Source organism: Cynocephalus volans, chromosome 5 (genome assembly GCF_027409185.1).
Source record: "Cynocephalus volans isolate mCynVol1 chromosome 5, mCynVol1.pri, whole genome shotgun sequence".
NCBI lineage: Eukaryota > Metazoa > Chordata > Mammalia > Dermoptera > Cynocephalidae > Cynocephalus > Cynocephalus volans.
In genome coordinates, this window is record NC_084464.1 from 57,562,805 (window position 1) to 57,588,965 (window position 26,161).

A 26,161-nucleotide genomic window follows, 5' to 3' on the forward strand; every position below is an offset into this window, starting at 1 on the left:
TATTCTGGACATTAGCCCCTTGTCTGTTGTGTAGTTTGCAAACACGTTCTCTCATTCTGCAGGTTGTCACTTCACTTTGTTGACAGTGTCTCTTGCTGTGCAGAAGCTTTTTAGTTTGATGTAATCCCATTTGTATATTTTTGCTTTAGTTGCCTGTGCCTTTGTAGTCTTGCTCAACAAAGCACTGCCATTCCCATTCTGTGTAGCGTTTCCCCTATGTTTTCTTCCAGTAGTTTTGGGTCTTAAGTTTAAGTATTTGATCCATTTTGAGTTGATTTTTGTGTATGGTGAGAAATACAGGTCTAGTTTCAGTCTTCTGCATGTGGATATCCAGTTTTCTCAGAACCACTTCTTGAAGAGGTTGTCCTTTCCCCAGTGTGATTCAGTTGCCATGCACGAGAGGGCACCTTCTAGCTAGGTACATCCACTGAAAAACCTGCATTATCAAGCCTTAGAAGGAAAACAATATGTGATAGTAAAGATACAAGTGATGATGAAGAGGTGGAGGAGAGGAGGACCTGATGATGGTGATGTTTGAGGAACTGTTTTTGTAGAACTTACCATGGTTGGCTTTATATGTACTACTTTATTAAATCCTTTCAACACTGAGAGGTAGTTTTATCCCCATTGAAGCTGAAGAAACTGAGGCTCAGAAACATTAATCAGCTTCTTCAAGATCACTTAAACCATATCGAAAGCCCGTACTCTTTCTACTAACTCTGCCACCTCACGTGAGAGGTCCTTGCAGACATCATCTCTCACACCTTCTCTAGATGCCCTGGCCAGCCTTCTGAGTGGCAGCTTTGCCTTTTAGGTGACTGTCTGAGTCCTCCTGGTGTCCAGTGGCCTGGCAGTCACTGTCTGGTATCTGATCTGCTGAACTAACATCTGCCTGCCTAACTGGGTCCTTTTGACTATCAGTTCGTTTGACCCCTGCCCCCCACTAAATCTCTCAACTCCTTTCTCATCCCTTCCCTTACCCCCCTTCACCTTGCCCCACCCCTGCATCATGAACACCATCTACATCCCCAAACCCCATTATAATTTACTACCTAAAGCCTATAAAGGAACGTGGATCCTTGGATCAACTTTTCTCAACAGTTGGAAGAATCTTTCCTCAAAAGTGCTTATTTGTTCTACAAATGTTTTATTGTTTTTGTGAAGAACTGTGTCCAAAACCAAAAGCAACAATACAGAGAACTTTAACAACACTACTAACTTGACCTAACTCACATTTATAAAATACTGTACCACAAAATAGCAGAACACAGATTCTTTAAAAAAAAAAAAACGAGAAAAATCATTTTTAATTGAAAATGTTTGACTCAGTGGCCTTATTTTGATAAAGCCACCACGTAGCATGAGAAGTATGATGCTGTTGAGTGCAGACATGCTACTTTTGTGGCTTTTGTATTTATGTGGCTACCTTTCATCTGTCTGATGGGTGAGAATTTCAAATGAATACATTTCAAGATGAAAAACTGGATCTTTAATTAATTATTTTACTTTTTTTACCCAACAGATATCTAATTATAATTAAGATAATTAACACACATCCTAAGTTCTTATTTCTCAGCAGTAAACTCTTGTCTAATAACAATAGTCTGCCTACATTTAGATAGTTTCAAATAATTTTCATTCTACTCCAAATTAACCTCCAAAAAACCCTGTGAAGTGGACCACACAGATGTAATTAGAAAGCACGGCTACTAAGTAGGAAGCTGGTGAGTTAAGGAGTTGGGGGTTCTCTATAATGTTGCATAGAACCTCAAGTCTAGCTGCATACAAATTTCACCTATTTCTTCACTTCAATATCATGGGTAAAATCACGAACTCACCCCATTTGTGGAGATACTCTTTTTTTAAAAAAACCAAAATCAATTTGTACCAACATATATTTTGAAATGTTTAAATAAATTACAAGTGCATTGAGGATTTCCCTGAAATTTTAGAGTATAAGAGCTATAATCCAATTTGGTAGGATGTGGGCCCCCTCTAGTGGAACATATAATACCAAGGAAAAGCAGATTTTAATCAGGAAGGATTAAAAGGTCTAAGCACAGTAGCACTCACCACTGTATGCACTAAATCCTTAGAAATGAATTGTAAAAGCAATAAAATAAGTTTATTCAAGACAATATAGAACCTTAGAACTTGAGAACTACATCATCAAGGTGTAACATTATTTTACAGAAAAGGAAACCAAGGTTCAAAGAAATTGTAACTTGTCCTCAAATCATAAAACATTAAAAATATGTGGTCCTGCTAAGAATTTCAGACCTTTCATGAAACAGCAGTAGCATATTAATTGTGCATAAAAGACCAAAAGAGATATGTGTTAAGAGACATATATACACGTAGTATGGCATTCTTTAGACATTCCGGAAGTTCCTCAGACATTCCGGAAGTTCCTCAGCCTGCATCAGAGTGAATTGGTGGGGAGGCTGGTTAGGAAGTGATGCAGTAGTAGAAAAGAGAGTGGTGATGCTCACCTGCAATGGGTGGGCGCTGTTGGCACGGGAGTGGAGCAGATGGTTTAGAGAGTTAGTTAAAAGGCTGAATCCACAGAACTTAGTGAGATTGGTTGCTCACTAAGAGGCAAGGATAGCTCCTAAGTTTCTGGTTTGGGGCAATTGAGTGGATCGTAACTGAGGCAGAGAATATGAGAGCAAAAGCAGGCTTGAATGAATAAATGATGGCCAAAAAAGTTAATAGCTGTGTTGTCTACATTTGTTTTCAGCATTGGGCCCTATAATCTGAAACTTCGTGTGTGTTCATGTGTCCACATAGATATTTAATTGATAGCAAGGGGATTAGAGAAAATCGATGCTTGGCTGCCTTACAAGTGTTCGTGAGACTCAAAAAAGAAAAAAAAAAAAAAAGGTCTGGGGCATAACAGAGGCTTTGTTTCTTCTCTGTCTTTTTTTTTTTTTTTTTTTTTTGTCAGTAAACCTTCATAATACCCCAGTTTCAGGATGTAGTTATAATAGAATTAAGTAGCTCTAAATTACATTATAACTGCATTTAGTTTCAATGATGATTACTTATTGATTCCAGCCTCTTCGATGTTTGTTGTAACATAATTGCATTGACAGGCAGCTGGTTAGGCTTGCTGGGTCTCCTTATTCAGTCTAGATTATCAGACAAAGGTTATGCTCTGCAAATTTCAGGGGGTTGTACCTTTGGAAAGGGGACTATCTGTTAGATTCCTTGACTTAAAATATTATTCTCTATAAGGATTTCAGAATTTTATAGGGATTTCCAAAAAAAAAAAAAAAAGGGAGAAGTTCTTGGAATGTTGGGCAAAGATTATTTAATGGTGGATTTCCAGGAAAGACAGATGATAAAGGACATGTCTTGGGAACAGAAAATTTCAAATCACACCTAAAAGGTAGTCACCAACTTTCCCTCCTTGTAGGGTCAGGAGGATAAAACAGCAAGGACATGGGGTGTGGCATCAGACTGTGAGTTCAAAAGCTGCCCTTTTCTATATATAGGATCATGTCATTTGAAAACAGGGACAGTTTGACTTCATCTTTTCCAGTGTGGATGCCCTTTAGTTTCTTTCTCTTGCCTGATTGCTCTGGCTAGTACTTATGATATTATGTTAAATAGGATGGTGACAGTGGGAATCCTTGTCTTGTTTCTGTTCTTAAAGGAAAAGTTTTCAGCTTTCAGAAAGATATCGGCAGTGGCTTTGTCATACATGGCTTTTATCGTGTTGAGATTCTTTCCTTCTATACATAATTTGCTGAGAGTCTTCATCATGAAATGGTGTTGCATTTTGTCAAAGGCTTTTTCTGCATCTATTGAGATAATCCTATGGCTTTTGTCTTTGATTTTGTTGCTGTGCTATATCACATTTATTCACTTGCTTATGTTGAACCATCTTTACATCCCTGGGATGAATCCCACTTGATCATGGTGTATAATTTTTTGATAATATTTTGTTGAGGATGGTTCATAAGAGATATTGGCCTGTAGTTTTCTTTTTTTGTTGTATCTTTGTCTAGTTTTGGTATCAGGATAATGCTGGCCTCATAGAATGAGTTTGGGAAAATGGTCTTTGTTTCAATTTTTTGGATAGTTTGAAGAGAATTGATATTAATTCCTCCTTAAAGGTTTGGTAGAATTCAGCAGTAAAGCAATCTGGTACTGGAATTTTCTTTTTTGGGAGACTGCTGATTACTGCTTCAATCTTGTTGCTTGTTATTGGTCTTTTCAGGTTTTCTATTTCTTCTTGGTTCAGTCTTGCTAGTTTGTATATGTCCAGAAATTTATCCATTTCCTCCAGATTTTCAAATTTGTTGGTGTATAGTTGTTCACAGTAGTCTCTAGTGATTCTTTGTATTTCTGTGGTATCAGTTGCAATGCCTCCTTTTTCATTTCTGATTTTTGTTACTTGAGTCTTCTCTTTTCTTTTTTCAGTTAGCCTAGCTAATGGTTTGTCTATTTTGTTTATCTTCTTAAAAAACCAACTTTTTGTTTCATTGATCTTTTGTATCACGTTTTTAGTCTCTATTTAATTTCATTTTTGTAAGGCAGCTATGCTCACCACTATACCACCAAGGCCACCCTCATTTCATTTTTTGGATCTCTGATCCTAATTATTTCTTTTTGTCTACTTTGGGAATGGATTGTTCTTGTTTTTCTAGTTCTTTGAGGCTTAGTGTTAGGTTGTTTAGTTGAAATCTTTCTATCCTTTTGATATAAGTGTTTATTGTAATAAACTTCCCTTTTAGTATGGCTTTTGCATATCCCATAGGTTTTGGTATGATGTGTCTTTATTTTCATTGGTTTCAAGAAATTTTTTGACTCCCTGTTTAATTTCTTCTTGCACCCATAGGTCATTCAGGAGCATGTTGCTTAATTTCCATGCAATATTTTAGTTTCTAGAGTTACATTTTTATTGGTTTCCAGTTTTAATCCTGCATGGTCTGAAAAGACACTTGAAATGATTTCAATTTTTAAAAATTTGTTGAGACTTGATTTGTGACTTAACATGTGGTCTATACTGGAGAATGTTTCACGTGCTGATGAGAAGAACATATATTCCATAGTTCTTGGAAGAAATGTTCTGTAGATATCTGCCAAGTCCAATTGTCTAACATGTAGTTTAAATCCTGTGTTTCTCTGTTGATTTGTTGCCTAGATGATCTGTCCAATGTTGACAGAGGGGTGTTCAGATCTCCAACTATTATTGTATCAGGGTCTATTTCTTCAGGTCTAGTACTGTTTGCTTTATTTATCGGTATGCTCCAGTATTGGCTGCATATGCATTTATGATTGTTATGTCTTCTTGCTTGACAGATCCCTTTATCATTACACAATGGACTTCTTTGTCTCTTTGAATGGTTTTCGGTATAAAGTCTGTTTTATCTGATATAAGAATAGCTAGCTATTCCTGCTTGTTTTTGGTTTTTATTTGCATGGTATACCTTTTTTCATCCCTTCACTATGAGTCTGTGTGAGTCTTTATAGGTGAGGTGAGTTTCTTGTAGACAGCACATAATTGAGTGTAGCTTCTTAATCCAATCAATCTGTGTCTTTTTTTAGTGGAGAATTTAATCCATTTACATTTACAGTTGTTATTGAAAGGTACTCTCTTACTCCTGGCATTTTATTGTTTTCTTTTTCTTCCCTTTTATTGTTTGTCTTCAGTGTTTTTTTGTTTTGTTTTGTTTTGAGGTGGCGAGATACAGTTTCTTTCTCTTTCTTGCTTGCATTTTTGTTCTACCAGTGGGTTTTGTTCTTTCTTGTGTATTCATGGTAGTGACTATGGTTTTCTGAATTCCAGATGCAGGCCTCCATTGAGGATTTCTTGTAGAGCTAGTCATGTAGTGGTAAAGTCTTGCAGTTTTTGTTTGTCTGGGAAATACACTATTTCTCCTTCATTTCTGAAGGATAGCCTTGCTGGGTATAGTCTTCTTGGCTGTCAGTGTTTTTTCTTTCAGTACTTTAAATATATCCTCCCATTCTTTTCTGACCTATAGAGTTTCTCTTGAGAAACCTGCTGTTAATTTGATGGGGACTCTCTTACAGGTGACTTGACACTTTTCTCTTGTAGTTTTTAGGATTCTCTTTTTGTCTATAGTTTGCCAGTTTGACTATAATGTGTCTCAGAGAGGAACTTTTTGAGTTGAATCTATAGATTTTTGAGCCTCCTGTATCTGAAGGTCCGTCCATGTCTCTGTCAATGCCTAAGAAGTTTTCTGCTTTTATTTTGTTGAATAGGTTTTAAATGCTGTTTTCTTTTTCCTCCCCTTCCAGAACACTCATGATTTGGATGTTTGTGCACTTAAGGTTGTCTGCTAGCTCTCTCTTAGATTTTCTTTATTTTATAAAATTCTCTCTCTCTCTCTCTCTCTTTCTTTCTTTCTTTTTCTTTCTCTCTTTCTCTTTCTCTCTTTCTCTCTCTCTCTCTCTCTCTCTCTCATCTCCCTGGGCTTTCTCAAAAAGACTGGATTCAAGATCAAAAATTCTTTCTTCTGTTTGCTCTAGCCTGCTGCTTAAGCTCTCAATTGTGTTTTTTATTTTGTTGAATGAATCCTTCAGTTCCAGGAGTTCTGCTATGTTCCTTTTTAAGGAATTTATCTCCTTGATCTCCTTGTAGAGTTCCTCCTTCATATTCTGAATAGTTTTTATTTTGTCATGTCATTGAGCTGAACCTTCTTGTATCTCATTGAATTTCCTTAAGATTATTTCTTAGAATTCCTTTTCAGTCATTTCATGGGTTTCCTGCTCTCTGGGGTCTATCACTTGAGAACTATTGTATTCATTTGGTGGTGTCATATTTTCTTGTTCTTTATTTCCCCCCTCATGTTTCTAGTGTCTCTACATTGATGTCTGGTCATCTGGTAGAGAAGTTGCTTCTTCTAATACTCTGGAGTGGGCCTTGAGGAGAGAAACTTCCTCCTGTAGATGTGTTTTATATTGACCATTGACTAGGGTGTTTTAATATTAGTTCTAAGTAGATGCAGTAGTGTAGTCTACATGTGGGCACTTTGGCCATATTCAGTGTTGGAGTTGTGTGTGAGTGCCTCCATACCCTAGGCACTGGGACACTTAGTGATTCCTTGCTAGAGTTAGTGACACTGTGTTGGGTCATTGAGGATGAGGGCAAGCTTTCAAGTTCTTGTGAAAAGTGCTTGGGTACCCTGTCATTCTTTGGCTGGGGTGGGTGACCTGAGTGGGTTTGTTGACTAGCATCCTGGGACCCTGCCTGATGGTGCACTGGGGTATATTGGAGCCCCTCAGTTTGCATAGGTGACTATGGGTGGGCTTTCTCTTTCCTCTTTCCTATAGGCAGAGTCTCCCCCAGTTGGGAGATGGGTTGGTGATGGTTGGGAATTTTCTTCCTTACTCTATTTGGCTATCCTCGATTTCAGTACTCTCCAGGGTTCTGTGTGTGTCTCTCCCTGGATAAAGGTAGTTGTGTGGGCTGCACACATACCTTCCAATGCCAGGTGTGCTACTGAGTCAGTGTAAATCCCCCTGTGGGTTGGGCCACTGGGTTGTAGGTCTGCACTTGCTCACCCCTTTCCCCAGGCTCCACTGGTGACCTTCCTTGTGTCAGTGCAGTTGAGTGGTTGGTAAACCGCCTGCATGGCAGTGGTGGCTGCTACGGTGGCTGTGGCTGCTACTGTGGCAGCAGGTCAGCACTGCAGTGGTAGTGGCCATGGCCGTGGTGGACTACCTGTACAGCAATGGTGTCTGCAGCAGTGGCAGTCTGCCTGCATAAGAGCACTTGCATTCCTGCTCTCTGTTGGTGGGGGCTGCCTGGTTCCTAATTTTGTTAAGGTCAACTTTATTGGGGTATAACTTACATACAATAAAATTCTCCAATTTTAAGTGTTCAATTCCATGAGTTTTGACAAATTTATACAGTATATACCCACCAACACAATCACAATATAGAGTATTTCATTCCATCACTCCCAAAAGTTTCTTTTTGCCCTTTGTAGTCAATCTCCTTCCACCCTCAACTCCTGGCCTCTGGTGACCACTGATCTGGCTTTATTACTATAGTTTTGTCTTTTCTAATATTCTATGTAAGTGGAATCCCACAGCATATGGTCTTGTGTCTGGCCTCTTAGCATAATGCTTTTGAGGTTTATCCATGCCATTGCATGTATCAATAGTTCAAATTTTTTTTATTGCTTAGTATTATTGCATGGTGACAATATTCTATCGTGTATTCTATTCTAGTAGGATTCTATTGTTACCTACGAATATAGCACAATTTGTTCATCTATCTACCTGTCGATCTATCTTTGCTAAGGGTAATACTAAAATGCTGGTGGGTACTTCTCTCCCTGTGACATTCACCTCTGTCTATGCTCCATGAGGGAGGGGACAGTGTCTATCTGCTCCATGGCTGTTTCCCCAGTGCCTAATGTTATGTCTGGCACAGAGGAGGCACTAAATAAAAATTTTATGGATGAGTGCATGAATGAAAAAATGAATTAATAAATACATTTGGTGATATGCTGGTCTAGCTAATCAACTGAGACTGGACACCGGCCTGGAAAGAAAACACATTATTAACTAATTTCTCTATTTTGATATTTTTCAGGTTCTGGGCACTGTACTTAACCTCTCTCCAAGCTCAGTCTTCTATAAAACGAGGGCAACAATTCTTACCTTAAGTGATCATCATGAGAATTAAGTGAGATTGTCTATGTAAAGCACTTTACACAGAACTAGTCAGGTAATAGGTCCCTAATAAGGCATCTGGTTGTTATCATAATGCTATTATTTCAATAAGAAATGTCATTCAAGCTAGGGAACTTTGTAGGGGATTGGCAAACTGCTGTTCCCAGAAATTCAACTGTAAAACCCAGGTGTGGCTAGTTTTCTTCCTATTCTGGTAGGTACGTAAAGTAATTAAACCCATCTATTCACAGGTCACCAGAGACTGACATTCTTATCTACATGTTTGTGCAAAGCAGTCCTCACTAGTGTGTGACATGTGGCATTGTTTTAGAAAGTGGCTGCAAGTGTAGTCTTTTAGAATTTTAGAAGATGAACTTATATTTAGAAATTTGATTCAGCATATGAATATAAACTGACTAATTCAGGAAGTTTCTTTTTCCAGTCTGTTAACTTTGACTAATTACCTTGAGAATTTCTAACAATGCTTCTACATGGGCCTACTTGTTACCTTCTCCTTACTAGTTCAACTCAGATCCCTGTTGAATTGGCAGACAATGCAATTGGCTCTTAACAGAGCTGTTGGTTACTTGCATAAAAGAATCAGCTGTACCAAAAACAATTTTGCAGTTTTCAATGGGAAATGGGATTACAAATCCCATGTGTTTTCTAAGAGGGCTGAACCTCCTTCTCTGGATTGAGTTACATGTGTGATTTACCATCATCTTGCTTCTATTAAAATACCTCAAAACTGAATGACATTTCCTAGGACAAAGAAAAATCCCCAACCTAGCCCCACCCGTTCTTTCTCCAACACCACCTCTTTCTGAAGAATTTCATCCATCTGTGCTCAACTCTCCCCAGGCTGTAGCCATGGCACTCTTTACTATGACTAACAAGGTCTTCCTTTTAAACATACTTAAGAATCCAAGAATCCTCAGATGACCAGGAAGGCCTCTATATGTAACAATTAAGTGTCCCTATTGCAAGCCAATCCTGTTTCCTTGTATCCTGACTTCAGAGACAGTAGAAAACAGATCTCTTGTTCCTCAGAATCACATTTCTTTTCCAAGAAAAGCCTGGCACAATTGTGTCTTCCCTTTACTCAACAATTTCCACATATTTAGTCTTTTCTCCCAGATGCTATGGACCAACTGGGCCTTCTCAGTGGTGATAACCCTTGTAGTCAGCAGAGGTTAGAGACACTTCCTGAAACCAGGGGGGCAGCTGTGTAGCTCTCAGCTGAGCTCCAACCTTCAATTTAAATACTTTATGAGGATTCAATAAGTAGGAAAAGAATTGGCAAAAAATAAAAAAGTAAGCTGCTTGTTTGATTCTTCCCCATACCATGTGAAAGAAGTGACAATGTGTTCTGTGGGTGCTATAAAGGAGAAAAAGCTGAAATCAGTGAGTCTCATGTTTTCCATGTAGGAATCACCCCCAAACTTGTTAAGAATGCACTTCCTGAAACCATACCTCAGAGAGGCTGTTCCTCGAGGCATTCTGAAGTAGATTCCTGTGTTAATGATCTCTCTGATTCTTACTACCTGATATGTCACCACTGGGAAACTGGAAGTTGCTCTGATCTTTTGATTTCCTTCTAAAAAGGGAACCAGGAAGAAGCTACCCAATAACCACAATCAGAAAGAAAGCATCTGGCTGACACAAATTCCATATAGCCCTATCCATCAAAGTGTATTCTACAAAATCACTGGGGTGTTTATTAAAAATGCAGATTCATGGGTCTCACCTTTTGAACTGAATCAGAATTTACAAATTCCAGGCCCAGGAATTGTAATTTAACAAGCTTTCCAGGGGATTTTGAAGGACTCTACAGCTTGGGAACTGTTTCCCTAGAGGTCAAGTCTTCTTAATAAATTGTTGGAGTTGGAACCCATGGAACTGGGACCTGCATGCTGCAGCTTGATGTTGGGTGCCTCACCCCTGGTTGCCTGATTCCAGTCCTAGGCAGAGAAAGCTTCCTCTCGGGTTGTATTTTAGGAGCACTGGAAAGGGTCTGTGTGACCTTGGGCAGGTTTCTTAATTTTTCTGTCTCAGTTTCTTAATCTGTAAAATGGGGACGGTATTAATGCCTTCTTCATAGGATTATTGTGAGGATTAAATGAATAATTGCACTTTAGGTCCTTAGAGCAGTGCCTGGCCCATAGTGAGTGCTGTATACATGTCAGTTGCTGCTGCTGCACCTTTTATAACTATATCACTATCTCAATCTCCACCATTCAGGGGGTCAATTTTTTAAAAGCCAGGGGTCAGCAAACTATGACCCTTTGCTTGGTTTTGTAAATAAAGTTTTATTGGAACTCAGCCATGCTCATGCCTTTACATTGTTGTCTGTGGCTGCATTCATGCTACAACAGGAGAGTTAAATAGTTGCTATAGGGATCTTATGGCCTGCAAATCTTGAAATAGTTTGTCTGACCCTTTATAGAAAATATTTTCTGAGTCTTGTTCTATACACAAGCCCCTATTAATATGTTGATTGCCCTGGGAGGACTAGCAAGGTGAGTTGTTAGAGGTTAACTCACAGCTGGTCAAGGGAAGAGCTCTGTGAGTGAAGCAGGACTGGCATCTTGCAAGAAGTACTGCGATTTTATGAGGCTGGAGAGTGTCTGACAATAGTTGGGGGAGCGTTTCCCCATTTTCCCCCGCCAATGGCTTTCCTCCTCCAAGCTGCGGACCACTTGCTCAACTGGTCAGTTTGTAAAATGTCCTCACTGAGATCAAAGCTAGTCACCCGATCCAAAACCTCCAGAGAAAATTATATTTTGCTATTTTTCACTCATCATGATAACTAATTGCCTATTGTGTGTCAGGCACTGGGGCAGATACAGAAAATAAAGCATGGACCTTGCCCTCAGATGAAGAAGTGCCTAGGATTGCAAATAACTGGTAACTAATTAACACCCGCGTTCAAGATCATAAAAAGAAAATCACCAGGGGTGAGTTGTGTCTGCTGAAGACCTATGCTCTCATCACTGGAGGGTCTGCTGAGCAAGGTATGTTCTGAGCTCTGTGATCTTATTGCTTATCTTTTGCCAGAAGGTAATGTGTGTGGATCCAAAGAGCTATAATTTATTAAGCGCTTTCTATGTAACATATGTAAACCTGTGGTTTACTTATGTTATCTCATTGAATCCTTACATTAGCCCCATGAAGTAGGCACCACTATTCATTTTATACAGGGAATGCAGATACTCAAATTGCCATAGCTAGTCAATGGTAGAGGTGGATTTAATTTCCTGCCTATCTGACTCCAAGGCCATCTGTATAATATAGTGTTCAGATAAATTTAAGAAGGAAGGGAAGGATAAAAGCATATCTGTCTGGAAGCAAGATGGAGAGAATTAAACAGCCCCATGATTGCCCTTTTGAAATCCTGACATCTGAGATTTAATAGGGAGCAGTACCAAAGCAACAGCATTGCCTTTTTATTTAGGGAACAAAATAACAAACCCCTACTTCACGGCTTCCAGAATTAACAAATATTCACTCTTGTCATAATTGCTTCAGAATTTGAGAAAAATCAACAGTACGTTTAAGATGTAAAAGTCTCCTAGATACTTAGAGCCAATTATTCTTAAGCTGATGTTTATCAAGTCCCTCCCCACCCGTTTTTAAAATCATGTAGATTGTATTTGCTGACTTAAGTCATCTTAGCTGTTGAGCAAGTCGGATTTTGTGGAAAACAGCGGCTTCCGGCTGCTAGAGGTCGTGGGGATGACTCTATTCTTTTTACCACCTCACCACCAATGACTTTGGTAGAAAGGAAGTCAGCCTTAGACCTCTCTGCCCATCAGAAGCTGGCCCCCCGTTGACATGCATCCTATTTTATAGTCAGGAAGCCCCACTCCCTGACTCCTGAAGTGCCCTTGTGCCGAGAAGTGCCCTTCTGCCACCAGGACTGGCCCACCTGCCCGTAATGAGTGTGAGGTGGAGAAATGCAGGCTCCAGACCTTGAGGATTGCTGTGCGTGCAAGAATAGGAAGGCGCGAGCAAAATTGCAGTGCCATACTGGGGCACATAGAGCCCCTGTAGAGTCTCTTCCCAATGTTGCATTTAGTGACAGTGCTGGTAGCTTGAAATTGTCCGTGGTGGGAATATTTGCACCATGCAAAGTCAGCTAACACTATAAATGAAGGCTTATTTTTTTTTTCAGAGAGCTGGCTGTTAAACTTTTACCTGTACATGACTGAATAGATCCCATAGTTTATTTTTTCCTCGACTATAAACACATTTTCCACTTCTTTGCTATTACAAAAAAGTACAGTCGACCCTCTGTTTCTAACGGTTCCACATTTGCAGAATTAACCAACAGTATACCCGTGAATACAGGAAGCTGACTTTTCATATCCACTGGTCCCCCAGGGCCAACTGTACTTGAGCATCCATGGATTTTAGTATTCTTGGTGTCCTGGAACCAATCCCCCACAGATACTGATGGATGGCTGCACTGCAGAGAATAAGCTGAATCATTTTATAGATTAGTTTTATTTCTATTGTGAGGATCTTTTACCTGTTGTTATACGAACAGTTATTGCTGGTGTATAAGAATGGTATTGGTTCTTATATGTTTATTTCAGTATTACTTTTTCAGACTTTTTCCTAGTCTTTGGAGCTTGAGCTTTTAAGGTAGACTTAGTTTCTGTCTTTGCAAGGGTTTATGACATTACTGTTGGCTACCTTTTTTTTTTTTTTTTTTTTTTTTTAAACACTGCAGTCCATATGGAGGGGTCAAAGTTTCTAATATGATAGTCAGGGCAAAGTCTAAAAGGTATTTATCACAAGATGTCTTTGCTAAAATCAGTTCACTTGCAACAATGGTTTGGACTAGATTCATCTACATTCTCTCTTTTACCTTGTTTTTTACACACATAGCTGCTGTATCGGTAAGTAGGGTTATGTTCTTCTGGATACTTAGACATGTTAATTCTGTTATACATTATCCATTTTCTGTATATTTTTTCTTTTCAGATTAAGCTTATTTCTAAAGAAAATGGTAAGAAGCATTTAAATGCATAGACAGTGTTTCAGAACTTTCTCTCTGTTGTTTCAGCAAGACTTCTAACATTTTTCCCCCCACTTTTAACAGTACATGAAGCAGATTTTGGTGAACAGAAGGATATTCCAGAAATCAATTTAGGTGGGTTCAATTTCTGCATTATTAATATCTTGAAGTAATTTAAAAGTGATAGGATTGCTGAAAAGCACTTACCTTCATCATACTCATACTGTGTTCTGTGCCTTTTAGGGAGAGAGAGTGATTTGTGCTTCATTAGGATTTGCAGTTTCTGAAAAAAAAGGAAATGTGGAAAGAGAAAGATGGTTAGAACAGATTTTCTAGGAGAGCTAGTGAGTCCTCACTAGATCTAGAAATACATGAACAAGTTTTCTATTTATAAAAATTTCATTTTTCCAGTTTTTTTAAAAAAGGAAAGAAAAATAGGTATTATTCTGCTTGCTAAAGAAAAATATGCAGAATAAGCCTATGGCTATATTTAGCATGTGGAAAAACCCAGCCCCTCTATTGGTCCATCATATTCATTAATAACTGTTTGGTTGGGATTTAGAGAAGAGCAAAAGGTATTTCCACTTAGACATCCTGTTCACAAACATTTCTTGCGGAAATCCATCAGTCTTGTCCATTATTGAGAGAAAGAAGCTGAGTTATCAGCTCTTTTTTCCCTCTGCTGTCCTGCTTCTGAAACAACATAGAGAAGCCTCTGCCTTTTGGGTGTCTTTGGTTAGGCATGGTGGAAGCAGAGGTATTTATGATCATAAACATCTGTAGTTTACAAAGCTTTCACACCCACTTGCATATTTGTTTGTCTAGTCTTGTAGTGGGGCAAGTACTGTTCTCATTTTGTGGGAAAGGACAAGAGGCTCCTCATGGTTAGGGTGAGTTGCCCCAAATCCAGGTGGCAGTGATGGGGCTCACCTCCAGGTCTTTTGACTCAGACCCCAATAGCTCAGTGCTATTTGGGGACTACAACGCTAAGAAACTCAAACCTAAGGCTTAAGTTTCTCAGGCTTTGTCCCATTCACAAGGAAGGCAGCTAGTTGATATTTAACTGGAATAGCTTGAAAATGACTGCATGGGCAGAGTAGAAATATTTTTGTAAGGTAAATGGGTGAATGGGTAAATGGGTCCTAAGACTTCAGAGCCAGGCACCAAAATATCTGTCTTCAGAATAAGTCAAGGTGTATGTAGTTCAGAGGATCCACTGTATTTTAAAATGTGGATGAGATTAAAATTAAAGTTTTCCTAGTCTCATCCTTATTTATCTAATAAAAATGAATTATTTTACTTCTGAGCCATTTCTTACTCTTCAGTCCCACCACCACCTCTGAACTGTGACCTCACTGAAGAAATCCCTTTACCATGTGGATCCCCCATCTTTTTAGGCCACTCGAACCAAGCCACCAGGATTGATAGGGTAGCCATGTAGTCAGATTCTCATATCACAAATTGAGTGGGAAGATCATATAGAGAATGTAGTCATTTTGAGTCTTCTCTCCATGCTGATGTAACCTTTCTTTTCCTCTACCCCAAGACCTGCTCCTTTTCATTTCAGTAAATGCAACTCCCTCCTTCTAGATTTTAGGCTCACAACCTCAGAATTGCCCCTAGCTCCTGTTTTTCTCTCACACCTTACACACAATCCGTCAGCAAATGCTATTAGATCTACCTTATTTTTTATTTTGACAGCTGACCTTTACAGGAATCGAACCCTGGACCTTGGTATTATCAGCACTATGCTCTAACCAATTGAGCAAATCGGCCAGCCCCCAATACCTTCAAATTGTATCACAAGTCAAGACTTTTCAGCACTTTTGCTACCCCCATCCTGATCCAAGCCACCTCATGTCTGACCTAGTCCTTGCAGTGGCCTCGTAACTGCTCTTCCCCGTCTGTCTTCACCCCTACAGACCACTCTACACAACATAGATAGAGCTCTCCTTTTAATATCGTTCAGATCATGTCACAGCTCTGATTCAACCTTCTAATGACTTCTCCAACACAGAATACAGGCCCTAGCATCTTGATTCCCAAACTGCGGTCCATAGGGCAACATCACCTTTATCACTTAAGAGCTTTCTTAGAGATATAGCATTTTGGCTCCACTCCAGACCTACAGAGTCAGCATCTCCATCCCCAGGTGATTCCTCTACACATTCAAGTTTAAGATGATCTGACCCTGGCTGCCTCTCTGACCCCATTTTTTACTATTTCTCCCTTTCTTACTCAAACTCTCCAGCCACCCTGACCATGTAGCTATTCTTCTATGAACGTGGTTTGCAATGTGTGTTCCCCCAACCAGCAGCATTGACAACATCAGGAAACCTGTTAGAAATAACCTTCTCAGGCCCTGCCTAGTCTTACTAAATCAGGAACCCAGGGGGTGGGCTCAGCAATCTGTGTTTAACAAGCTCTCTTAGGGATTCTGAGTCTAGAGTTGGAGGAGCACTGCTCTAGACATCAAGGCTTTCCTGCCTCAGGACCTTTCCATTTGCTGTTGCCTCTGCCTCCAGCACTCTTCCTTCACTCCCTCCACCAGATTTCTGCTTAAGTGCCACCTCCGCAGGGAGGCCTTCCCTGATCACCCTTTAATAAAATGGCACCTTCCTCCACCCCAGCACTCTTTTTCCCCTTACCATGTTTTATGTTTTTTGGGTTTTTTAAATCGCACTTTTCATCATCTGCCACACTCTACATTTATTTGTTTATTTGTGTGTCTCCTCTTTCCTATAATTAAGAATGTCATTTCCTTAAGGCTTTGTTTTGTTCTGTGCTATATCCTCAGCTCCTAGGACAATGCCTAGGACTCATTAGGCACTTAGTAAGTATGTGCTACATGAACAAACTGGGTAGTGAGTACATCCAGGCTTGCTTTCATTGCAGAGGAACTTATTTAGGAAGTACGCCCCACCCCGATGACCCCATCCATGCTGACCAACCACTGGGGCCAAGGTCTGGGTGGGCTTGTTTGTGTCCCTCTGGAACAGCTTCCCCCACCCCCATCCCTATTCAGGCCAGGTGTGAGGAAGTGCCCACTTTTGGGTATGACAAGCCTAGGTAAGAGTATGGATGCCCCAGCACAAAATATCCCTACTGAAAAAACAATTCAAAACCTTGGTCCTACTGACAGTCGGGCAATGGTGTCATTGCTATTTGAAAATTGTTTAATTGTACTGCTACCATATGAATAGGTCAGAGTTAAGGAGGTTAGGCAAGTCTAGAAAATGTGTGATGAGGAAGGGGTGATGCAGGGACAGGCTTAGTCAGTCATTAGCAAATGAAACCATGATGTCTCCTAATACTTAACACCTCCTTGATGTCATTTGTGGGGACTGAACTAGCTACTGAATGAGCCATAGGCTTTGCCAAGTGGGGTCTCTATTTGTATGTGAGGCTATAGTCATTATTCTCTGCCATGGTTTCCTGTAAATCAGGGGCTGTCCTCAGAATGAAGTACAATCCAATGACCCATGATCCTGTCTGAATTTGTCTGTGTTTTACAGGAATGCTGCTTTTCATGTGAGAGTTGTAAGAAGTGATATATTTTAAAGGCCCAGGAATTTTTCACACAAGAGTCTTCCCTTTTAAGAATCTTATTTTCAAAAACAGTATGAAGCCAGGATTAAGCAATACCAGCAATGGAAATGTGTATTCCGCTAAGCATCTGACAGCAGATGTTTGGAGATACAGTTTTGAATGGATCTCTCCACATTGCCCTGGTCTTCCTTATTACAAGGGTAGCACCCTGAGCTTGATTTTAGAGGATATCATTGTTTTTTCACAAGAAAGAGAGAAACCAACCATTTCCCTAGGGACAGGAGGAAGGGTGGTACATAGCAGAAAGGGCCCTGAATCGGAAGTCAGGAGTTTTAACGCTCCCTCGGCCACTGACCAGGTACAGCACTTCCTGTCTCTGGACTCCATTTCTTCTTTTGCAGAATGGGAGCTTTAGAGGCAATGATCAGTAAGATCCCTTCTAACTAAACTCTTACTTCTAAGATTCTTGAACAAGGTTTCTTGTTCCAAAAGTGAAAGCAGAGGACGTAACAGTATGAGATACTTATCGTCCATTCACATTTCCTCAATTAAAGGAAGTTTTTGCATTGTTTCAAGAGGAGTTTTTCCATATAACGATTAATAATTACAGATTTATAATGACAAAGGGTAATTTTACTATGAGAGATGCCATTTAATAATGCTCATTCATATATTCTTCTTTTAAAATCCATATCTAGCTGCAGGCTTGGACCTCTTTCAAGGAGACATCTTCCTGGGGGTGAGTACAGCCAACAACACTAAAACGCTCCTCGGGACTGGCTGTGCCACTGGGTTGTGAATCAATGCTCTGTGGCCAGCCCTGGGATGGGCACTGTGGAGGAGAAGAATGATTTATAATTTATAATCTGTACCCAGAAAGACTTCTACTGTAGTTGGTAGTGACAAGAACAGAGGGAAAACAAGCCAACAGCACTAGAGTCTATAATTATTAAATGGCTTGCCATTCAATTTCATTAATAAGAGAAGAATGAGAGAGAAAGAAATGTACCAATATGTCTACAGCAGCTATCTCAGTTTTGGGGGAATTGTAGGTCCCCTTTATTTTGTTCTTAATAATTTCTCTGATTTTTCCAAATGATCTCTAAGGAACTTCTATGGCTTTTATAATCAGAAGACAAATGCCACTAAGTTGTTTGAATTGTGTGATAGACTGTTGTGAGAGCATTTAGTGAAGGAGGAGGTCAAGGTGACCTTGAGGACTAGGCTTCGCAGTCATCTTTGCCTTTGTTTTCACAGAACTCCAGAAATGCCCTGCGAGACCCCTACTACAGGTGGAAGTTCCCCATTCCTTACATTCTGGCCGACGATCTGGGTAATATCAGTCGTTTTAAATTAGGAGCTCCTGGTTTAACTTTTCTCTCTCCCCCTTTCTCCTGTTCATCTGCTTCAGAGTGGGGGTGACCACCAATATATAAGAGGGTTCCCAAGCCTCATCTCATGCAAAGAAAAACATGACATCAAAGCGAGTGCTGCTGAACCAGTCTGAGACAGAGTTTCAAAGAATAATTATTAAAATGAAGCATCCATTAAAATATTCAGAAAACTGGGAGCAACATAAAGAATAAAAATATCATGAAATATAGGTTGTCATCATAGTGATGGAAAATGTGTACTTTAATGGTTTCTTTAGATTAATCCAAATATAGTACGAGGATATTATTTTTAGCATATTGATTTCTTGCCTTTTTTTTTAACGAGAGAAACATGCCATACTTTTGAGAAACAGAGAAGTCTGTGTTTTACATGTTCACGGTCCTTTTTCCTCAGAATGAATAGTTTCTACTCTTTTCTCTCTTAAGATAAACAGCTGAATAAGTTACATTTTACTCATTGTTAGAAATAATAACTGGTGAAAATAAGTAAGTATTAGATGCCACGTGTTGGCATTGGCTGACCCTGAAGCAGCTGAACTACAGCTGAGCAGCTGGGATGACTCAATGCCCGCAAAGCCCACCCTGTGTCATAGACGGGGAAGATTAGAGAGGAGAGGGGAAGCCAGGTCAAGACTGCCTGATCTTGCTGGTCTGCTCCCTGGTTTCCTCTCCGAGTAGATGTAGATTACTCGCAGGTTTCCTTATTTTCCATCATGGTTGCCAGTGCTGCCTCCAATCCCTTTTCTGAAGGACAGCTAGAGATCAACAAATGCTGTCGTTCTCAGTTATTTGCTGGAAAATTGAGCTGAGTTATTTTCTCCCGTGTTTGCCAGCACACTTGCACATTCATGGAGCGCCAATATTTATTGGAGCGTAATTTTATAACTCCAACTTTAAAAGGGTTTTTTTTCCCATTACCATTTCCCTTCTGTTTCACATCTGCACCACCCTATTATGTATGTACCCGGGCACTGTGAATTCATGTGCTATTTTATTTAATCTTCATCATGACTCTGTGTAAGTCAGTGCTTCTGAGACTTTGAGGTGCTCAGATGTCACCTGTTAACCCACAGAGTAGGTCAGGGTTGGGAACTGACATTTGCGTGCCTAGCGGTCCCCTAGGTGATGATGTTGTTGGTCCACACACAGACCGCAACCTGAGTAGCAAGGTCTCTCTATCTGCAAGGCAGGTAGGAAATTAATAGAGAGCAAGATTCAAGACAGATGGCCTGAAATGAAACAATGGCAGTAAGAATACAGCAGTAGTTCTCAAGTAGCACCATGTGAGAGTGTTAAAAGCTCAGGTGCCTGGGCCCGTAGCATGTGAAAGCAAAGCTACTAACCAGAATTCCATATTTGTGTAGAATTCCTTTATTAAAGTTAAATTGACCTAGACTGAAATACACTAATCAGTGGACAAGGCTTTTGACAAATGCATAAACCTATGTAACTCTCCCTTCCATCATTCTAGAAAGTTCCCTTGGGCTTAGTTCTAGGCAATCCCCATCCCTTCTCACCAAGAGACAATCACCATTCTATTTTTTTCCCCATAGATTAGTTTTACCTAATTTACAACTGCTTTACAGATAAATGAAATCATATAGCATGTATGCTTTTCTGTCTGGCTTCTCTTACTTATGTTTTTGAGGTTCTTCCATATTGCTGTGCATAAATAGTTCATTCTTTTTCTACTACTCAGTAATATTTCTTTTATCAATATACTATAAATTATTGTCCATTTTCCTATTGATGGACATTGAGTTGTTTCAAGTTTGGGGCTATTCTCAAGAAAGCTGTTGTGATCATTCTTGTACAAATCTTTGTGAATATATGTTTTTTATTTGGGGTAAATCTCAATGAATGGAATTGCTTCATCAGATGGTAAGTGTATGTTTAACTTTATAAAAAAATACCCAAATAGTTTTCCAAAGTGGCTGTGTCATTTTACATTCCTATTAAAAATGTATGAGTATTCCATTTGTTCCATATTCTCACTAACATTGGTAGTGTTAATTTTTTTAATTGTAGCCATTTTACTGGCTGTGAAATGGTATCTCACTGTGCTTTTTATTTACATTTCCCTAATGACTAATGATATTTAGCACATTATAATGTGTTATTAGCTATTTATGTATCTTCTTCTATAAAGTGTCTGCCCAATTCTTTTCTGAGTTGTAAAATTTGTATTGCTTGTCTTTGCATTCTTCGTAGAAGAATTTTATGTCTTTTGTCAGGTATATATATTGTGATATTTTCTTGCATTCTGTGATTTGCTTTTTGTTTCTGTTTTTTAAAGAGTATATTTTGAAGAGTAAAAGTTTTAATTCTGATACAGTTTAATTTATCAATTTTTTAACTTATGGTTTGTGCTTTTATATTCTATCTAAAAAATCTTTGCTTAACCACAAGTCACAAGGACATTCTCCTATACTTTAAGAAGCTTTATAGTTTCAGCTTTTTGTCTATGGTCTATCACAAGTTAATTTTTGTGTGTAGTAAGATGGAGAGGTTGAGACTGATTGATTTACATTCATTAATCCAGTTGTTTCAGCAAAATTTGCTGTAAATACAGAACTTTTCTTTCTTCACTGAATTGATGTGGTACCTTTGTCAGAAATAATTGACTACCTGTTGATCTATTTCTGGAATCTCTACTTTGCTACACAAAATTACTTCACAATAATCAACCACACTGTGTATTCACAAAATAAAATAAAATTTAAAAAAACCCAAAAGAACAAAAGTTCATGTAAAGATGGTATTATGTTTTAATTCTATTTTTTCCATGAAATTTTTGAAGTACTCATATTATTCCACTTGTCTATCATCATGCCAATATTACAGTGTGTTGATTACTCTAGTTTTATATTTAATCTTGAATTGAGTTCTCTAACTTTGTTCTCCTTTTTAAAGATAGTTTAGCCTACTTCAGATCTTTTGCGTTTCCATATGTATTTTTGAATCAACTTATCAATTTCTCTAAAAAGGCTGCTGGGATTTTGGTAGGATTATATTGAATCGACACATAAATTTGTAAAAAATTAATCTTAAAAATATTGAATCTTCTAATTCAAAAACATGGAATATCTGTCAATTTAATTAGATCTCCTTTAATTTCTCTTATCAGTGTTTTGTAACTTTCAGTGTAGAGATCTGTGTCTTGCTAAATTTATCTCTAAGCATTTTATATTTTCAATGCTATCGAAGTGGAATTTTAAAAATTTCATTATTCAACTGTTTTCTGCTAATATATAAAAATACGATGGACTTTGTATCCTGTTACCTTACTAAATATACTCAGTTCTAATTGTTGCGTTGTAGATTTCTTTGAATTTTCTATTAAAAACTCTTTGTGTCTGTTTATTGCTTTTTCTTGCCTTATTGCACTGGCTAAGACATCCATTGTCATGTTGAGTAGAAGTAGTAAGAGTAGATGTCTTTGTCTTCTTTCCATTTTTAGTGGTAGTATTCAATACTTCATTCATGTGTAACACTAACTGTATATGTGTAACACTAACTGTATGTTTTCAATAGATGCCCTTTATCAGATTGCAATTTTTCATTATGAGTCATTAAAATTTGTCAAGTGCCTTTTCTTAAACTTGAAATACCTGTATAATTTTTACTCTTTATTCTGTAATATGATGAATAACATCAAATTTTAATGCTAAACTAACCTGGCATTTCTCAGATGAGCCCTACTTGGTCATGATGTATTACCCTTTTTATATTTTGCTGGATTCCGTTCGCTAATATTTTGTTAAGGATTTTTGTGTTTATATTTATAAAGAATATAAGTCTCAAATTTTCTTTTTTGGTAATATCTGCATCAGGCTTTAGTAACAAGACTATGTAGGTCTCAGAAAACAAACTTGAAAGTGTGTCTTCCTTTTTTGCCTTTTGAGTGAGTTCAGGTATGACTAAAATTATCTCTTAAATGTTGATAAAATTCACCAATAAAATAACCAAGTAATAGAGTTTTCTTTGTGGGATAATATTTTTTTAAATTATTTCAATTTTGTTAATAATTAGCAAATCATTCATATTTTTTATTCCTCCTTATGCCACTTTTGCTAAGTTATATTTTTTAAAATAAAAATTTTAAGATTATCTCAATAGATGCAGAAAAAGCATTTGAAAAAAATTCAACAATTATTTCAACTGAGTTTTCAAAATATTGGCATGGTATCCAGTTATCTTTATAATATTTATAAGATCTTTAGTAATATTCCTATTTCATTCCTGATATGGGTAGTTTGTTTTCACTCCTTTTTTCTTGCTCAGTCTTGCTAGTGGCTTATTGATTTTATGGATCTTTTCAAAGAACCAACTTTTGACTTAATTTTCTCTTACTTCTCTTTCTATTTAGTTTCTTTCTGCTCCTATCTTTATTTTCTTTTTTCTACTTACTTCAAGTTTAATTTGCTCTTCTTTTTCTATATTCTTAAGATGGAAATTTATATCATTGATTTTAAATCTTCGTTTTTTCTTATATGATACATGCTATAATATGGCACCTATATTGCCGTAAATCTTATTTGAAGCTAAAAATCTTATTGAAGCACTGCTTTTACCATTTTCCACAAATTTTGAATTGATAAATGTTTATTAAAATTTAGTTCAGATATTTTCTAATTTCTGTTATACTTTTTTTGATCCATGGCTCAGTTGGAAATGTGTTTTTAAATTTCCAAATATTTGGAGCTCTTCTAGACATCTTATTATTGATTTTTAATTAAATTTGGTTGAGGTCAGAGATCATTTCAATCTTTTGAAATTTACTGAGAGGTATTTTATAGTCTAACTTATGCTCTATCTTGGTGAATGGTCCATATGCACATGAAAAGAATTTGTATTCTGCAATTTGGGGTATATTATTCTATTAAGGTCAAATAGATCAAGGCGACTGTTGGTGTTGTTCAAATATTTTATATCCATATTGATTTTAGACTAAATGTTTTACAACTTACTGAGAGGTGTTAAATCTTTAAGTACAATTGTACGTTTGTTTACTTCTTCCTTTATCACTTTTATAAAGCTCTGCTATTTTGTGCTAACACATTTAGAGTTGTGACATCATCTTGATAAATTGACCCTTTTATCACTTAAAGAAGTTTCTCTTTATTTCTGGTAATCTTCTTTGTCTTGAGGTCTACTTTGTCTAATTTAAATATAGGCACAATGGCTTTTTTATGATTACTGCTTGAGTTGTATATCTTTTTCCATTTTTTACTTCCAACTTATCAATGTCTATATTTTATGTGTATCTCTTTTAGATAGTATGTATTTGGGGTATCTATTTAATTAGGCTTTTGACCTCTGAATTTTAATTGAAGTGTTTTGTCTATTTGCATGTAATGAAATTATTGATGTATTTTGACTTAGAACTATCATTTTGCTATTTTTCGTGTATCTCCCCCTTCCCTGCCTTCTTTTGGTTTAGTCAAAATAACATTTTAACATTTTAACTCTTCTATTGGCTTTTTTTTTTAGCTTAAACTCTTTGTATTATTCCTAGCAGTTTCACTGTAAGGATTAAAACCTGTATCCTTAATGTGTGACAGTCTTCTTAAACTTAATATTGTGCCACTTTGCATAAAATGCAAGCATTTTATTCCATTTATACCTCTGCCCTTTGTGCTATTATTTGCTTATATTTTTCACCTATATACTCTATAAACCTCACAGTATAGTTTTACAGTTTTTGCTTTAAACAGCCCATTGTCTTTTAAAGTAATTGAAAAAAAGATAATCTTTATATCTACTTTCACTTCTGGTGCTCTTAATTCTTCTTGAAGATCTGAATTCCTCTTCAGTCTAAAGAACTTCCTTTAGAATTTTTTGTGGAGCAAACCTATTGATGACAAATTCTCTTCTTTCTTTCACCTGAAAATAACCTTTACTTTGTCTTCATTCTGAAGGATATTTTTACTGGAAATAGATTTCGGGCTTATAATCGTCTCAGTTTTAAAGTTGGAATCCATTGTCTTTTCTTTCCCAACATTTTATTATCAAAAATTTAAATATACAAAAAGCTAAAAGCATTATATAGTGAAGATTCATATGCTTACCACCTGGATTATACAACTAACAATTTGTGATATTTGCTTTATCTCGTCTATCCCTCCTGTCCATCCCTTTATGAATTTATCAATTCATTCTATTTTTGGTGCATTCCAAGGTAATTTTCAGGCACTAGTACACTTTACCCCCAAACACCTGAGCATGCACATTATTAATTAGAGTCTTATATTTGTTTATGGTTACTCTTGTGTAAAATGTACATAGGGTAAAATGCATGAGTCTTAGGTGTACAATTCAATGAGTTCTGAAAGATTTTTGCACTTCTGTAACCCTAGTTCCTGACAAGAGATAGAAAATGTTTATCTCAGGAAGTTCTCTCATGTCCCTTCCCAGTTATTTCCACTCTTCCAGAAAAACAAACAAACATTGTTCTATTTTTCTTTTTTATTCATAGATGAGTTTTGCCTATTCTAGACTTTCACATAAACTAAATCATGTGTTATGTACTCTTCTGATTAAGGCCTCTTTTACTCAGTAAAATGTTCTTGAGATTTTTCAGTGTTTATATTTATAGAAACAATTTGTTCCTTTTTATTACTGAGTGCCATTCCATTTATGAATATAGTCTATCACAGCTTGTTTAGCCCTTCTCCAGGGGTTGACTCTGTTTTGGCTATTATGAATAAAGCTACTATGAACATTCTTGCATACACTCTTTTTGAATATATATTTGCATATATCTGGTGTAAATACCTAAGAGCAGCATTGCTGGGTCATAGTATAAGTGTTTAGTGTCAGACCTCTTCCAATGAGCTTGTACCATTCCATAAACAATGTATGCAAGCTCCAGTTACTCCACATCTTTGCCAACATTTGGTGCTACCATTCTTTTAAATTCATTCATTTATTAATTTGTATTTCTATGATAACTAATGACGTTGACTCCTTTTTCAGTTATTTATTGATCATTTGTGTATCGTCCCTTGAGAAATATCTAAGTAGTTTGCCCATTTTAAAAATTAGGCTATTTATCCATTTATTATTGAATTGTAGTAATTCTTTATATATTTTTAATATTAGTCTTTTGTCAGATATACATTTTGCAAATATTTAGCCCCAGTTACATTGTCTCTGGTCTCCAGTGCTTCTGATGAGAAATCAGCCATCTTTCATATTATTGTTCCCTTGTATGCAATGTGTCTTTTATTTTATGTAGCTGCTTTCAATATTTTTTCTTTATTTTTATTCTTATAACAGTTTGACTATGATATGCTTATGTGATTTTCTTTGTATTTATCCTGCTTGGGTTCATCAAGCTTCTTGAATCTCTAAGGTGATTTTTAAATAATCAAATCTGAGAAATTTTGAGCCATTATTTGCTCAAATATTTTTCTGTGTCTTTCTGAGACTTTAATTGTACATATATTAGACTGCTTAATATTTTTCTCATTGGTCACTAAGGCTCTAGGCATTTTTCTCAATACTTTTCTCAGTCTCTTTTACCATCTCCAGTCTG

At 37.4% G+C, this 26,161-nt stretch overlaps 1 protein-coding gene across 1 annotated transcript in view; it reads left to right on the top strand.

The window, feature by feature from the left end:
• The first annotated feature begins 13,490 nt into the window (after nucleotides 1-13,490).
• Nucleotides 13,491-26,161, top strand: part of MEP1A (meprin A subunit alpha) — a 35,515-nt gene continuing 22,844 nt past the window's right edge. Inside the window, exons 1-5 of the mRNA XM_063098310.1 lie at nucleotides 13,491-13,559; nucleotides 13,645-13,669; nucleotides 13,763-13,813; nucleotides 17,926-17,966; nucleotides 18,485-18,560. Coding sequence (XP_062954380.1) covers nucleotides 13,491-13,559; nucleotides 13,645-13,669; nucleotides 13,763-13,813; nucleotides 17,926-17,966; nucleotides 18,485-18,560 — 262 coding nt within the window. The remainder of the gene's footprint in view (nucleotides 13,560-13,644; nucleotides 13,670-13,762; nucleotides 13,814-17,925; nucleotides 17,967-18,484; nucleotides 18,561-26,161) is intronic.